This window comes from Charadrius vociferus, unplaced genomic scaffold, assembly GCF_000708025.1.
Source record: "Charadrius vociferus isolate BGI_N301 unplaced genomic scaffold, ASM70802v2 scaffold32, whole genome shotgun sequence".
Lineage (NCBI taxonomy): Eukaryota > Metazoa > Chordata > Aves > Charadriiformes > Charadriidae > Charadrius > Charadrius vociferus.
Genome location: NW_009647856.1, coordinates 12,714,594 through 12,731,222, shown reverse-complemented (window position 1 = coordinate 12,731,222; position 16,629 = coordinate 12,714,594). Strand labels below are relative to the sequence as shown.

At 47.3% G+C, this 16,629-nt stretch overlaps 1 protein-coding gene across 2 annotated transcripts in view; it reads left to right on the top strand.

The window, feature by feature from the left end:
• The first annotated feature begins 3,248 nt into the window (after positions 1–3,248).
• NRF1 (nuclear respiratory factor 1) overlaps positions 3,249–16,629 on the top strand; it is a 53,475-nt gene continuing 40,094 nt past the window's right edge. The window contains exons 1-4 of one of the 2 annotated variants that reach the window (XM_009882989.1): positions 3,249–3,474; positions 6,062–6,176; positions 8,416–8,542; positions 9,127–9,267. In XM_009882989.1, the coding sequence (XP_009881291.1) occupies positions 3,252–3,474; positions 6,062–6,176; positions 8,416–8,542; positions 9,127–9,267 (606 nt within the window). In that variant the 5' untranslated portion in view covers positions 3,249–3,251. The remainder of the gene's footprint in view (positions 3,475–6,061; positions 6,177–8,415; positions 8,543–9,126; positions 9,268–16,629) is intronic. The other variant, XM_009882988.1, reaches the window with a different exon arrangement.

Sequence of the window (16,629 nt, the reverse complement as noted above, 5' to 3'; positions counted from 1 at the left end):
ACGCCCAAACCAGTATCACCCTAACGCTTAGGATCTAGCTGTGCATTAGACCACCGTTGGTATCTCATGGATGAAAATCCACTGCCTAAATACATACAGTTCCCTTCTGCTTCTATCCCCTGTGAAGATGTCAAAATGAATAGAGTTAGCTTTGATGCTCCACAGTGAAGTTGGTGTTATGTGTGGAAATTGTAGTCTCTTAGCAGCAGCTGTTCATTTTATGTGATTCTTGTTGTTAGAAGTGTGTAGAGTGTTGGAGAGAAACCAAACATAGACATGGGAAATAAAGGGATTCTGTAGTCTGGACTACTTTTTTTTTTGTGTTTTAGCTACAAACCCACGATCTCTAGGTGAGAAGGCAGGTTGCTGTGGCCTCCCTCTCTGGTCAACGGAGGAGGGCTGGAACATCCTGAGGAGCTTGGCCTCCAAGGTCTGAATTGTCAGTTAACCAGGCAGAGTTGAGCAGGGTGAAACGCTTTGGAGATTGGGTTTGGCTTTTTGGGAAGTTCAGCAACAGTTTGGAAAGATGCACCTGGATTTCTTTGTATTAGTAAATAAGAAACTGTGCCAAAGCGGCTACCTCAGATTTGGCTTCTCAGGAAGACCAAGGCTGCTATGGTGGCTGCAGAAGAAGTTTTGTAAATGGATACGTGGGGCTAACTCATCCTAAACCCTAGGATGTGATGGTTGGGAAACTTGATCTGTTGAGCAAGCGGATGGCTGTCTGACTGCCCATGGCCGTTTCGGGGATAACACAATGTTTGCAAAAGTCTTGGCTAGCTGGGCAAGTCCAGATGAGATGATGGATTGCAGCCATCCTCTGCATGTCTGAAGCAGGGTAAGACCAGCATGGTTTGGTTGTTGTAGTGTCTACAGCATTGTTTTTATGGTAATGGGTGTTTTGACTGAGGCACTGGAACAGATTGCCCAGCAAAGTTGAGGAGGCACCATCTCTGGAGGTGTCCAAGGCCAGGTTGGACAGAGCTTTGAGCAACCTGATCTAGTGGAAGGTATCCCTGCCCACCTAGTTGGAACTAGATGAGCTTTAAGGTCCCTTCCAACCTAAACCATTCTATGACTTCATACACAACAGACTTCTTTGGGTTGTTCCAAGTCTCCTTTCCATATCTTGGTCCTGCTGCTACATCAGAAACTTCATCTTATCCGTTGTTCAACAACGTCTGTGCCCCTGGCATTTGAACGAGAAGCTTTCTCTTAATGCTGTCCAGGGAATGTTTTCCCTGAATTTCTGATGCAGTTTTTGTTCCCTGTGAAAACAGATGTGCTTAAGTCGAACATGGAAAGTGGTTTTAAAAAGAGTCCCGTTTTGAGGACAGGACTCTAAAATAATTGCATCCCTATTTTTGGTATCTTCAAGTTGGAACTGCCTTTGGAAGAGATGTTTCATAAATGTCCATAACGTTCAGTTCACTGAGTTGCAGAAGACATTTTGAGGCATATGGAAACAAGCCTTTAGAAACCAGGTGGTGATGGGGAAAAAAGTTAAAAATCTGTCGTATTTCACCTCTTTGGTCAGGAAATGTGAGGTTGAAATAAATGCGTCTGACTCCCAGTCACTCCCCACCCTACTTTTTCGTCTATTTGTTGTCTGGACTACGGCAACTGCCTCCTTGCTTCTGAGCTTCTGCTGCTTAAAATGCTGCTGCAAAAGATAACTTCTTCCTCCACAGCTTTGGTCATGCCTTGTCCCTTCGTACTCTTGCCTGAGTTCAGAGGAAGACTCTGGTCCTCACCTTTAAGCTCCTTCTACCTCCCATTTGTTCTTCTATTCCTGTTTGCCCCTGTATTTGCAGCTTCATCTGTGGTGTCCTCCATTCTCCGTTTCTTCCATGGAGCATCCCATCTTTGTAATAGTCTCTCTTGCCATATCTCAATTATTTGTTCCTTCTTTGTGTACAACTATTGATTAGTTTGGTCAAAATAACCCGCTTGAAAAAGTACTTTCTCCTGGTCTGGGTCTCAGTGTCTCATTGGGAGACACCAATTGATTCCATGGTTTGGTCATCAGGACGTGGGTTTTGTGTTCAGTAGAAGCCTGGTGTTTATTTTCCCAGGCTGAGGGGTTTTTTCATGTTGATTATTTGCAGCGTGTCACGTATTTATGGCACAATATGGATAACAGAAGCCACTGAAAGCTTTTGAAGGGCAAAGCTGCGTGTGATGGCACGGCTTGTCTGAGTTCATAGAGCAGTTACCCACCCGTGTATCTGAGACCACTGTGTGGTCTGTGTCTGTGCTCCTAGCTCTCTCCTCCTGACAAGCCGAACAGGTTTCCATGAAGAGGGCGTCAGTCAAGAGCTTTAAATTCAATGGCTATACTTACAGGGTTAGAATTTGCTGGGTATATTTTATTGTTGCCTACAGCTGATCATCTCTTTCCTTCTCCTGTTTGCCCTGGGGATTTGGGGGAATCTGGTTTTGAGGGTTGATGTGCTAATTCTTCTAAAGTAGTTTGAAAATATCTTGAGGATGTGCCGTTCCTTTTCCACAAATGTATGGTAGACACACGCTGAAAATATCTGCGTACCTCTCGTCTTGTTCCTTCTGCACAGATTTATGTGCATGGCGTGTGGGTCAGTGCCCTGCTGACTATGTAAGCTGCTACTTTGCTCAGTGGTTTACCACTAGATGCATTAAATAAATATGCTTTATGTAATATTTGTGCTTGGGTTGTAATGATTTTGCCTGCTTCCGGACTCTAAACAAGCAATGCAACAAAAGTGGTCTCCAGTACGCAACTTGCTGCCAGTAAACTTCTGTACTGGCATCCTCCTTTGTGTCCTGAGCTATTGAGGTTGGAGGAGAGAGGTTGTGTATCGCCCTTGAGCATCTTCCCTGAAAGCTAGATGTTGAAGTGGCAAAAATAAGTTCTGGCTTTCATCAGACCTCTTCATATGTAGTGGGTGAGGGGCATATAATCTCGGGGCTACAAGGTCCTTAAAGGCTTTTCCTCCAGCAAAGATGACTGCCTCTGGGTGTCGTGCCATGTTGTTTGGAAGTATGGATTTTTCAAAACTCTTAAACTTCCAAGTTTCTCTTCTGGCTCCTGGTGTAGTCATTATTTCCCTCTCGTAGAAGACCACTGCCACCAGGAGAGGTAATCTCTGTTCCCTCTTGGTCACAGCCTGCTCACCTACCTGGCTCAGAAACCTCTGGCTGTCCTCCCTTATGGTGCATCAATGTCAGTAACACCTTCCTGTGATTTTTATCTCCTCTGACAGTAGCTATTGATGGAAGAACACGGGGTGACCCAAACAGAGCACATGGCCACCATCGAGGCCCATGCAGTGGCCCAGCAGGTGCAGCAGGTCCATGTGGCCACCTACACAGAGCACAGCATGCTGAGCGCAGACGAAGACTCGCCGTCTTCGCCTGAGGACACCTCCTACGATGACTCTGACATCCTCAACTCCACGGCTGCTGATGAGGTCACTGCCCACTTGGCTGCCGCAGGTAAAGTCAGCGGGATGCTCGGTGTCGTTTGCCTCACGTAGCAATCCTGCAGAGGTTGCGAACAGCGCTTGAGGGTGGTGGGTGGTCTTCTCACCCCATGGAGCGCTCTGAATGCCTCCTTATGGCCCTGGCTTTAATAGCGCTTCTTCACAACATCTGCTGGCTGCTCCAATCTCGCATCGCTTGATCTGTGTGTAATGTAGAGGTGCTGGGAATAAGAGACTGGTTTGTACAATAAAAAAGGTCGCTGGTAAATGCTGCCTCAAATAACAAAACTAAAATACTGAATATGTCAAAGAGCAAGTTTATTTAAGGCCCATATAAACAACAGCAAAAATAACCTGGGAGTGCAACGCAACCCTGCTTAGGCCAGGGAGCTCACAGGCTAGGCCTCTCCCAAGGAGATGTCACCAAGGGTCCTGGCATATCTGGGCTGGGAAAGTATTTCAGAATCACAAAGTCCTTCCAGTGAAGGCCCTGTCAAACGTTCTCCAGATTTGCCTTTGTTGTGGTTTAACCCCAGCTGGCAACTAGGACCACGCAGCCGTTCACTCACTCCCCCCACCAGGTAGGGTAGGGAGAAGAGGGAGAAAAAGAAAAAAAAAACAACTTGTGGGTTGACGTAAGACGGTTTAATAGAACGGTAATGCAAAAGAAAAGAATAATGAAAATAACAGTGGTAAAAGAATATACAAAATAAGTGATGCAATACAGTTGCTCCCCACTCGACGATCAATTGCCCAGCCCATCCTGAGCAGCAATCACAGATTTCTGCCCCCTGGAGCCAACCCCCGCTTATATACTAAGCGTGCTTTCTATGGTATGGAATATTCCTTTGGTCAGTTTGTCCTGTCTGTGCTCCCTCTCAGCTTCTATGGGAAGCTGGAAAAGTCCTTGACTTCATATAAGCATTACTTAGCAAAAAGTAAAACAATATGTGTTATCAACATTATTCTCATACTAAATCCAAAACACAGCAGGTACTAGGAAGAAAATTAACTCTGTCCCAGCTGAAACCAGGACAGCCTTGTGGTGGATCTACCTCACTAGTAGAAAAATGCAGTGCTAAATAAGCATTTACAGACTTGTCTGACTCCTTGTCAGACTTTATCTGAAGAATAAACCTCTCGATGTGCTTGACCGAACCTGTGAAGTTCCACCATCCCACTGAGCATCCCATGCCCTTTGCCTATGAATTTTTCAACCTCAGCTCCTGCAGGATTTTTTCTTTCCCCTTTCCCTTCTGGCACACAAGCTTTTCAGTCCCAGGTGATGGTTGCAGGAGGGTCATCTGGTGGCTTTCACCTGCCTACGAGTCCTCCCGGTGCAGGGGCCGCCCGGTGTCCCTCCAGCCCCTGGCCAGGTGAGCGGCCCCACTTCCCCGGGGGTTATGGCTGTAGTTGGTGGCATGGGCTGGCACATTCAGCCCAAAGCTTGCCCAAGAGCCCAATGTGGCCCCTCCTTGCTTTTCTGGAGCAAATGTTTTTTTTTCCAGGACCCCAAAAGGCAATGTTTTTATTCTTTTTTCACAAGCACAGGATCATCGGAGCAGTATGCCGCAGTGCTTGCTGCACCCACTGTGGGTAGCGCTCAGGTAGTTTGTTACTGATTTACAAAAACTGGCTCTGTAGTGTCACCCAGAGCTCTGTCCATTACCATGTCCCGTCTCCCGGAGCCGCTGCCTGGAGAGAACCTATCATCAGATGCTACTTTTGTTATTATCTACCAGCTTCCACTGATCCAGGAGCTGCAACTTTGTTAAACACAAAAATACAGTGGTTTTTATGATCTTTCACATCTGACATATGGAGAAACTACACACAGAGTGACTGAGGTCTGCTCAGGAATCAAAGGCAAGTCTTGTGCCCGCATTAGACCCCAGGGCTTTTTGACTCTGACCCTGCACCCATTTCTGGAGTTCACCAATAGAAACACAATCCACTGCGTGTTACTTGGTTTACTTCCAATTAACTTAATTAAACTTCCTCTTAGGTAGACTGTGTGTCTAGAGTTGGATCACCAAAGCGGTAGCGCTGCCCTGCCATGGTCCCTGCTGTCCCTCAGGGGGCTGTTCCAGGATGCTGCTGCTGACTCTGGATTTACAATTTTTTTTCCCACCAGAGCTGGTCATTAATCCCTGGGGAAAGCCTTGAACTCCTGATGCTGTAGTTGAGGCGTTCGAGCCGGATTCATGGCGTTGCACCCAGTCTCTTCTCCCCTACCACCGAGATCTCCTTGATTGCAGTCGCTTATTTAAAGTCTTGCCTTACTTGAGAGTTTTTCAGTATGTTTGGAAGATGAAATCCGTAATTATGTGATTGTAAGGAAAACTCTGGACTGAAATATGTGACTTTCACGTGGGACTGAACTGGGACTTGCCAGACTGGGGAACAGAGCCTTTTCATACACCTCTCCGATGCCGGAGAGAGGGGAGCTCAGCGGGGAATTCGGGTCATCCTGGTCCCGTGTGGAGGCCCTTGAGCTGAGCCCTTGGGACCCATCCCTGGGGCGGACACAATGTCAATGTCCTTTTTGGCCAGTTCTTGAGCTGCATGTGCTGATTCACCCTTTGTGGTTTGATTTCCAGGCCCTGTGGGGATGGCAGCAGCTGCTGCCGTGGCAACGGGGAAAAAACGAAAGCGACCACACGTTTTTGAATCCAACCCGTCAATCCGCAAGAGGCAGCAGACGCGTTTGCTACGGTAAGGACTCCCGCCTGCACTCTGACACCTCGGTCTGCGTCCTCGATCTGTCTCCAGTGCCGTGCGTGGTGAGACCATGTGCTGTCCAGAGGCTGCCCAGCTTGGGGATTTTTTTAGGGCATCTTTTCTGGAACCCAAGAGCTGTGTTTTAGTTTGCAGGAATGGGTTAAATTGCAGCTCTGCTCATCTTTAATGTGATATTATGATCACCAGGACTGACATGACCGTTCCGGTGGGATCCACCGTTCTATTTTAACCTCAGCTGGTCACAAGTTAAATCTGTCATGGTAACATTGCCTTGCAAGATATTCCTAGTGGCTTTAACAGCAGCTGGCCTGAGAATCTGGAGCTAAAGCCATATCCCAGCTCTGCAGTGGCACAAAGGACTTATCTAACTCATGAAAAAAGTCTTTTCTGCATTATGAAACGATCCTGTGAATACATCCAGTGTGTTTGTACCTGGATTTCCTTTGCCAGCAGAGCCCGTTGTGTGAGCTCCGTGCTGAAGACTGACCCAGCCTGTAGTGCAGAGTGCTGTGGGAGAATAAGCGAGGAGAGATGCCTGCCAGAGCCGAAACACTTCCTTTGGCTTTAGAAACTTGCTGTGTAGACACCAAACTTCCGTAGCCCTTCAGGTGTTGCCTTACGGGTGCTCTGAGGCTGTCTGCCCGCCTGATGGCCACCGAGGAGCACTGCTGCTGAAGTGACTGCACAGGCGTTCTGCAAGCCTGGGGAGATCACCTGCAGTTCTGTCTTCAGGAAACATTTGTAAATATTGGCTGGAACTATTTAATAGGTTTTGGAACAAGGCAATTTTTGCTTTTTAAATCGTTTCGGCTTTGACTGGGTTATCTCACAAGAGTTGGAGTATTTGTCACCCTGTTACTTGCTGGGTTCCTCCTGAGTGCACGTTAATGCGCTGAGGTAGCGATGGCCAGAGTTTCATCTTTTCTCCTTCTCTCCTATTCTAATTCTTGTAAAGTTGGTGAGGAATTACGTTGATTTCCTTATATTCTGCTTACTCACCTGCTGAGTTCCACGACACCCTTTGCACGTGATCAAACTGGAAGGAAGTGGAGCGGGGTTAGTGTTAAATAATATCCCCTGAGGGAGGACTCCCTTTCTTTTATAGCTTCATTTGTTTTTCCCTCCTCTCCCAACTCTGCTGACCCAGCTATGTCTATTGCAACATTTCTGGAGAGCAAATTCTTTTCTCTCTTGAAATACGAACAACATATTTTAAAAGAAACTCCTATTTAAAGGTATTATTTCTTCTCCCTTCATGCAACTACTTCATTTTACTACATGCCAGTTACTGACAAAATGCATCATTTTTTTTGCACTCTGATCGGTTTGACATGTTTGTGCTTGATATTTACACCACTGTGAATCGAGTGGGATGTTGCAGTTTCTGATTCTGGGATCTCTGTGTAGCTGGTGGTGGTGGTGGTGCTTTTTGGCAACTGCTGACAGCAGGTTCTGAAATGACCAGGACTAAACTGTCACCTTATGGAGTGCTCAGGTTATCTGGTGATAACTGCGACTTCTCTCTTGCTTTATGAATTTCTGCCAACATTTCTGACACATTCTCTTGCATTGCTTAAAAGTGAATAAGAGGCAGAAAGTATATGATGGAACATTTTCTTCCTACAGAGAGGCCGTTCCAAAGGGACCTGCTGATGTGGCAGGTGTCTGAAGGCATGGGTTTCCTGTGCTGGGCTGTTGCAATATTTGTGGTTCTTGGCTGTCATGTAGCTGTCGGTTGAATGCGTACCGTTCTGGTTTGAGCAGGCCTTTGGTACTAGAGAATTGCAATGCACTGCTATGAGGCTGGGTATAAAGTACCCTGTTTGCAGTCCTCTTTTGTTGTATTATTCAAGTTCTCTGCCTTACGGGTTGTGTATTGCTAATACCCTCAGATGGTGGCAGAGGGGATATGCAGACTCCTGCTGTCCTATCTTTGCTGCTCTGGCGATTTCTCTACTTCTTACATCAATGGAAAAAGGAGAGAAGGGAAAATAATTGATATTTGAGCTGCCAGGTGACTGCAGGGAATGCAGCAGGCCTGCGGGAGCAGAGGAAGGAGCGGTGTATGTGGCTAATCTGACCAGCTGGGGCTCCGTTTCTCACCTGGTTTGTGAATGGGTAGCACCAAGAAAGGGAGTTTACAATGCGAAGGGTTGTGTTTCTACTGGGCTTTCAGCCAATACCTATTCACTGGTTTATATCTCTGTTTCAGGAAGCTCCGAGCCACCCTGGATGAGTACACCACCAGAGTGGGGCAGCAGGCCATCGTTCTGTGCATCTCACCCTCCAAACCCAATCCCGTCTTCAAAGTATTCGGTGCTGCGCCCTTGGAGAACGTGGTAGGTGTCTCTAGGAAAAACTATGTAATAAATTGCTCACCTTCTCTGCAGGTTCCATTCTGCTCAAGGCAGCTGTGCAAGCCTAGGAGGGATCTGAAGGTCATGTTTAAAGCTCTGGAAACCAAAATGGAGAGTGTATGGACATGAGGGTAGCATGGGGATCCTGTTTTCTCTGTGTGAATGGTTGCCCAGCACATCTCACCAGGGTTGAAAATCCTGCATTAAAAATCAGAGGGAGCAGGTAGCAATGACGTGTTTGAACTCAGCTCGGCTGTCAGTGCTTGCACCTTGTTGCAGACCTGACAGTAAATGGAACAGATCCAGACCATGATAAGTCTTCCTTCAGAACTTTTCTTTTAATCCCGTAAATACTTCCGCTTGCCACTGTTACTTGATGTTTCATCATCAGTTCTTCGATGCGGCCAAGTCTTTGGGGCCAGTGGGTATTTTTTCTTGCCAGCTGTGGCGTTGTTTGCTCCTTCTGTTCTGCAGCACCTTGGGGAGGGTGGCTGGCCCTGCGTCCTTGCCCTCGCCTCTCCTGGTGCTCCTTACCTTGTTTACCTGAGCTTAACGATTCCCCACAGGTACGCAAGTACAAGAGCATGATTCTGGAAGACCTGGAGTCTGCACTAGCGGAGCATGCTCCTGCGCCTCAGGAGGTTAACTCAGAGTTGCCGCCCCTCTCCATCGATGGCATCCCTGTCTCGGTGGAGAAGATGACCCAGGTAAGCAGCCAGACGTGGCAGAACCAGAGAGAGAGAGAGATATTTGGCATCTTGCAGTCACATCCTGTTATTTTGCAGCGGAGCTTATGCCTCCATCTCCAGGGGATGCATTTGATCTTTTCTTTCCCATGGGACCGTAACAGCTCAGATAGTAGTTAGATGTGACACTTTGTTATTGGTGCTTATTTTTCAGATGATGCTGGTAAGGACTAGTGCTCAGGCTGCCGGGAGCATTCCCCTTTGAGCTGTTTTTGGCACCTCCCGTAAACTATGACCAGGGTAGCTATTTGTTCTGTACTTCACAGTGATTTTTAGGCACTGAGGTCAGGAAGGTTGCTTGTGGAGTACCATTTTGGCTTATCCTACTTGAACATTTCTTGGGTGCTCTAGTTCATTCCCTCCTCAGTTTTCTGCTGTGGATTGGAGCAGAGGGGAGCTTGCTGATGGTTTAACTCCACGTTAGACCCCAAGGGAGATATTTCTGATGGAGCCAGGGAGTCATCTGCCCTAGGAATGTGGGGGACTCCCTTTCTCTCCCGGTCCAGCCCTTTGCTGACCTCCTTATTGCTAGGTGAAAGTGAAGGGGACGCCCCGGGGAAGCTTCCTGATGTTGGAGGGATCATCTGCAGGGAGATGTCCTTCCCCTGGGGTGCAGGACCTGAATGCAGGCAGGTGTGTTTTGCAGGAGGCTCTGGGTACACTCAGTCTGATGCACCACAACAAATTTTAGATGCTGAAAGCCAGTTTCTTCAGAGGGAGTAGTGAGATGGAAAGGGTGGAGACTTTGGGCAACATACAAAGAGGTGTCGTAGCAAAGATGTGCGGATTTCTTCTGTGCTCTGCTGAAAGATCACATTCTGGTTAAACACCGTTTCCGTTACTTAGGTGGAATCAGACAAGCTCACACTTCTAATAAAATTTTACAAAGAAATCTACTGTGCCTTGGCTGATAACAGGTTATATTCCTAATCCATGACAACATAAGGCAAAACATAGTCACTAGATTTTTAAGCCACTGTGGTGGTGGTATCTGCAAGAGCTGTTCACAGGCAGCCTTTGTTTTGTATCATTAACAGTTTCCCATGGAAGTGGGAAAATAAAAAATGGAAACATTTTACTTTTAAGGTAAAAATGAGACCACAAAAAGATCACAGGTATGTAGCTCTGAGTTCATTTGTGTTGGCAAAAAAAAGCCGTTTGTGTTTATCTGACTTCTTTATGGCCTCGTTGTTGTAGTAATTAAGCTGAGTAACAGCAAGAGAAGTGCCTAGGATGGAAAGTGGAGTAGGAGACATCTATGTGGATCTGCTCGGGCAGAGGGAGGCCGTCCTGGTGCGGTCCGAGTGGTGAATCTGGAGGTGCTCGTACCCGTAGCACGTGGGCTCTGAGGAAGGAACAAAGCAAATGAGCTGTTGCTGGTGGAGTGGTGGAAAGAAATGAGAGAGAGGGAAACGAGTGTGGGTGAATGAGATCAGGATGTGAGGTTGTTGCAATCCAGTAACACATCTGAGAACCTTTTCTGGTTTGCCGTGCGCAGAATATGTGCACGTAAAAAAGGGCCAGTAAAAAAGATCTGTCAACTGTTTAGCTGTTAATTTTGCACATGCCGTCAAAGCAGCAATAAAAGTGACAAACTCTCACTTCAGAGAGGCCTTCAGCTGGATTCATAATGCATATTGTTTATTGTTTGTGCTAGGCTTGGAAATTGAATATTTTAACATCAAAGGTTGCTGAAGTGTTTTCTGGTTCTATTTTATGGATAAAATACTAATATCTATAGAATTCTATGGGTAAAATACTAATACTTTTCATGTTAAGCTAAAAATAAGTTTGGAGATTATTTTTTTTTTTTTTCCTTCCAAACATGACATGCCTTGGTTTTTCAGGAAACCTTGCACAAAGATTTGGCCGAGCCCAGTTGCCCCTGGGGTTCGATCGCTCTGCATTTCCACGTGTGAAGCAGCTCTCCAGCCCGAGGCACAAGCTGCTGGAAGGGAAGGGATCTTCTACCCCCGCCACCCCCCCCTGTAACACTCCTGTGTTCCCAGGCTTCTCGTGGCTCTGTTAGATGAGAAATGGTTTTTCTTCTCCGTGTTCTGCAGGGCCTTTGGTCAGCAAGCGTGCAAACTGCTGATGCAAGAGCGTAGCAACGTAGAGCCTCTTATTTCAAGTCCTCACGTGCTGCGTTATGGTAAAACAAGTATCTTGTTAGGAGTAGCCCTTGTCTTTTTAGTACAATGTGGTAACTCGAAACAGCTTTGTGAAGGTTTCTCCTGAGCTGTGGACGGAGTCCGTGCTCTTTGTGCCCCGTTTGGCCGACCATCTCTGTCCCAGTCAGCTCAGCCGCTGTGGTGTGCGCCCGTGTTGTGGGTACCCAGTGCTGCGCTGCCTCCATTCCCCCACATATCATTTAGGGGTGATGTTTTATAAATGTCTTTAAAAATTTTTGGAGATCTTTGAATGTCTGCAGGCCACCCGAGGACAGAGCATTTGATTTAATGGACAAGATTGCAACGCTTGGGTGGATTTTCACAACCCAGCAGGTCTGTCTTGGAAAATTTTCAAGGAGTAGGATGCTGCACGTGGTGCTCAGGAGGTGATTTTGTTGCTGAAAGCATCCAGCTGCTGTATAGGTTTTTTTTGCCAGACTTGGGGGCAAACTTTAAATAGAAACAAAACACAGATATGCTGAATATGATGAGGACACCATGCTGTCTTGGTTTTTGCCACAATTGCAATTTGAAACACATTCGTTTCAGAGAGCAGATGATAACTATGACTCCTACGTCGCTGCGACCTGTTGCGCTGCTAGAGGTGCCATCGTTTTTTCGTAGGACCCTTGATTCCCAGAGCTGCCAATGTGGTTCTTTGTATTTGCTAACAAGAAATGAGCTTTTTCAACTAAGTTGCAGAAAGCCCTGCGGAAAAGCGCAATATTTATAAATACAAATTGGGCAGCACAATTAAGAGGTGTGTCACGGGGAGTGGAAAAACGAGGCCTGTGCTTTCGGCAGCTGCAGGTGTCAGCAGGCAGGTGGTAGAGGCGTGAGCTCCTCAATGAGGAGATGAAAATAACTCTCCTCTTAATTGCTCTGCTTCCCTGGTGGTCTTAAGGGAAATAAAGCCTTTACTAGCCTGAGCAAAGATGCTTCTATAAACTTGAGAATGGAGAGCATCACCCACCACGGCTGTGCAGAAGAATAACCGTATTGAAGTGGGGCTTTTACTCTGCTGCCATTACACAGTAGACTTTGGCTATGTTAATACTATATGTCAGAGCCCAGTTTACCCCTAAACTTGTTCTCAGTTGCTCACTGATATGATTGAGGAGTAAGATTGGGTAATGCCGAGGTCGATGCTTCAGTCAGCTCTCACTGAGGTCACTGTAATTTGTTTATGCTTTTCTGAACGGGTGATTTGTCCTTTAATCTGACAGTTTTTTAAACTTGATGATTTGCGGTCTGCTTATACAAGCCATCAAAGTTTATCCGGGCCTCTCAAAAAATCATCTTGACGTTTGTTTGCGTACTGCCCTGCAAAAAGCTTTAGCACAAACAGCAGATCTCTTTATGCGTGTGACAGTTTGTGTGTGGGAGAAGCCAAGCACCGCAAGACGGTAACTAAACTCAGTTTGCGGTCGTCGGATCCCCTCCGTGCAGGGACAGGGATGATCCTGCAGTGCTGGACCCCATCGCCCGGCTGCAGGGTTTGCTGGTGCTCCCTTCTGGTCCACGTCAGCGGTGTGGTGTGGGGACAGCCTGCGTTTCTGCTCTCCCAGCGGGTCGTTGGGCTGTGGCAGAGCGAACATCCTTCTTTTGCCACGGAGGAACCCCCAGAGTTAGGACTCGGGTCCCCTGTGCAGCTGAGCTCTAGCACTGGATGGTTGTTCCGTGGGAAGGGCAGCGAGCCCTACAAGGTACTGGATGGAGAGAGGAGCGTATACGTCTAACGGCCATGCAGGCAGCTGCCTGCTGTTACAGCAGTTAAGCTCAGAGACTGCTTCGTGCAAGAATAGCACGTTGTGTCCAGCGCTCAGATCTCCAAACTCTGCTAGGAGGTGGTGGTGCCGAGAGGGACAGCCTGGTCCCCTGGTGTGCCCCTCCGAAACGTTAGAACTACTCACTCGTTCTTATGACTTGGGTATGGTTTCAGGGTGGGAGAGAAGAAGGATTTGCATAAAGAGTAAATCCACGAGCAGATGTTCCGTGGGGAGACACACGGCACCTCCTGCTTTTTTGCACGGATGACCAGGTGGGTAATTTTGGGTTGGATTCCTCTGGCCAGGCATAAATTACTGTGTCTGCGGTGTGCCGTCACTTATTTTTGAGGACACCCAGGCTGTCGCTGCGCCTTGTCTTTGCCGTGATGAATTTATGACAGCGACAAGCCCGATGTCATCCTGCTTGCCCAAAAGCACCCAGCAGTGAGACCTCGCCGAGTTCAATCACGGCCATGTGGGTTTTCATATCAAGAAATTCATGATGACGGTGTGGTTGCTGCCTTGACAGATGCCTGGCTTTTTAATCTGAATGTTGAAACATTAATTGGAACTTTTAAATGTAAAAAACATTTAGTCTAAAAACGGCTGGTGCAAAAAGAAGGGGCCGGTGAACACAACACCTGAGTGCTTTGCTGCCGTTGCTGCTTTGCCCTCTTCCACGCTGAGGTGCAGCCGAGGTCCTGCGTGGACTCGACTTCGCTTTTCCCACGTGCTGCTTTTTGGAGGTCCTGTGACTGAGCTGTGGGAACAGGTAGAAAATACCCAGCGTGGGTTTTGCTCCCTTCTGGAAACCACATTCCTTAGCAGGGCATAAACCTTAAAACCGGAGCATTGCTGGGTGCTCCGCACGCTGGACAACTTGTTCCCAGCACTGGCGCGCGGTTGTCCACACTTTGGGCCATTGCAAATGGTAGAATCACAATTAGCTCACTACCACTAACGCTCGACTTTAATGTTAAAACTTAGAAGACACTCGGTCTGTGTACCAAAGGGTGTAAAAGAAACATTTCTTACAGTTTCTCCCAAACCCTTTATGATTATATGAGCCTTTTCCAGAGCTGGCAACTGTGCAAATCGGAGCGAGCTGCTGTTTTGGTTTTTTTAGCAGAGGTTTGATTTTGATTTTTTTTTGGGTGGTTCATGGATGGAGATCCCTGGAGGTATTTAAGGGTTGTGTAGATATAGTGCTCAGGGACATGGTTTAGTGGTGGGCTGGTCGGTGTTGGGTTAATGATTGGACTAGATGATCTTACAGGTCTTTTCCAATCTAGGAGATTCTGTGATTCTGTGAACGTGTGGCTCCCACAGATGAAGGGATCGCACCAGTTCCTCCCAGTGGCGCCCTGAGAGACGCAGGGTCTTTGTCTCCGTGCCGTAGCCTGTGTCAGAGCCCTGTGCGCCGCCTGGGTGAGGTCTCGTTATGGCACTAATTAGAGAAGTCCTCGTGCTGGAGCAGGTTGTAACGCCGCTGCTGATTGTCTCCCTGGCGGATTAAAGGCAAACCCTCCTTAACAAGTGCCTTGAGTAGCTTGAGCCGCTGAACTCCCTAGGACCAGTAATTAATCCATCTGGTAACAAGGAACATGGCTCGCAGATAGCAATTCTGGGAAGGAGCTTTTAACTGTTTTTTCACCAGGCAACTCAATGCCCTTAGAAGGTTTATTTGAATAACTGGGGCCTCGACTGGGGAACCTGAAGCATGTCAGGGTGACTGTTGGCCCTGCAGTGGAAGGTGCGTCATGGACAGGCTTGGCCTGGGCTGGGAAAAAGGGCACCAAAGTGAGGGTTTTTTGCCTCCCTTTATAATTCAGGGGTTTGGTACGGCTTCTCTGAGCTGGCCCAGGATGTGCATGGAGTGGAGGAACTGAAATGCAGCTGCTTCTTTGAGCAGGGCTGGTTCTTCTGGGGCGTGCAGCCGATACGCTATATATGGACACACAAGTATACTGGATTTTTAATGCCTTTAAAGTCCCTAGCCGCCGCCGCTGCAAACTGTACGCAATGTGGTACATCATGCATACAAAGAAATTGTTTTCTTTTTGCAAAAACACACTTCAATTTTTCTATTTAACTGTGTTAGCTAGACCCCATGTTACATCTTCTAGTTGGGCTCTGGCTTTGAAGAGCAGTCCTGTGTCCTGAAGAGCCGCTGCAGATCCCAGTGCGTTTAGTGCTGTGCTTCAGGCTTTTTGCAGAGACCACAGAGACAATCTGGAATCTCCTGTTCCTCTGAAGCCTTCCTCCATTCCTCTGCCAGATGGATGTTACAGGAGACTTTAGTACATACTCCCTATGCTAACGTGGAAAAAGCAGCTTGTAAATGAGTTGATTTACAGCTTGGAGCCAAAGGATACAATATCCAGACTAGACCCAGGATGTCATTCAAGCAGGATTGTGCCTGGGAGAAAGGGACACTCTTATGGCAGAAGAACAGGGATGGGTTAGAAGTACTCCATGAGCTGACCCGTGTCTCTGCTAGCTGGGACCACGTCGTGGCTGTGGCAGCAACCGATGCTGGCCGCAGCATGCTCTGCCAAGGCTGTGCCCCAGAGCCCTGAACGTGTAGGTGTCTTCGAGGTTGTAAGGTGCCCCAAGGACTCCCAGCGGCACTGTCAAAAGCTCAAATAACTTTTTCTTAAAGCTACGAAAGGATGCAGGGAGGTGTTCTTAAATGCAGCTATTTAGCTTTGAGTTAACGTGGTTTTCTTGGACGTATGTGGTCGTGATCTCTGCCTCTCTTCCTGCTCTCTTTCTGCAGCTGAAGCAGCGCCTTTTCCTGAGGCTCCAGGCAGTGCCTGGTACAAAAACCAAATGTGTCATAAAACCCTGTGTGAGTTTTGTATTCTCTTTGGTAACGCAAAGGCTATTACTTGCTCTTGGTGACACGTCTGCGCGATTTGCTTTGCAAGTCTATTTTTAAGGTATCATCTCCTGATGGCAAAGGCGGCCACTGGTTGACCAGTGGGTACTTAGGAGAAGTAAAACCAGGTTGAAAGGTGTCAACACTCTGGCAAAAGCTAAAAATAGATTCAGAAAATTAGGCCAGTGTGTGTTACGTACTGCAGGGATGGAGAAGCGTATGTGTGAGATTATGGTTTTTACATTCGAGCGGCTCACTGGAGCTCCATCCTCTTTGCAGCATCTGTGTAAAACGTATGTCAGCTCACGTCTGAGTTCCCGTCGCTGTGGGGATATTGAGTGTGGGGTTTTTTTCTGTGTTACTCTGATTTAATTTTTTTTTTTCTCCCTCTCAGGTTGGCTAGCTCTCTTCATGGTAGTGTTTGGTCCGTGAAGTGTGTTAATACAGCGTGTGTTTGTGCCTTATTGTTGTAATTGGATGACTTAATTTTGTTTCCGCTCTT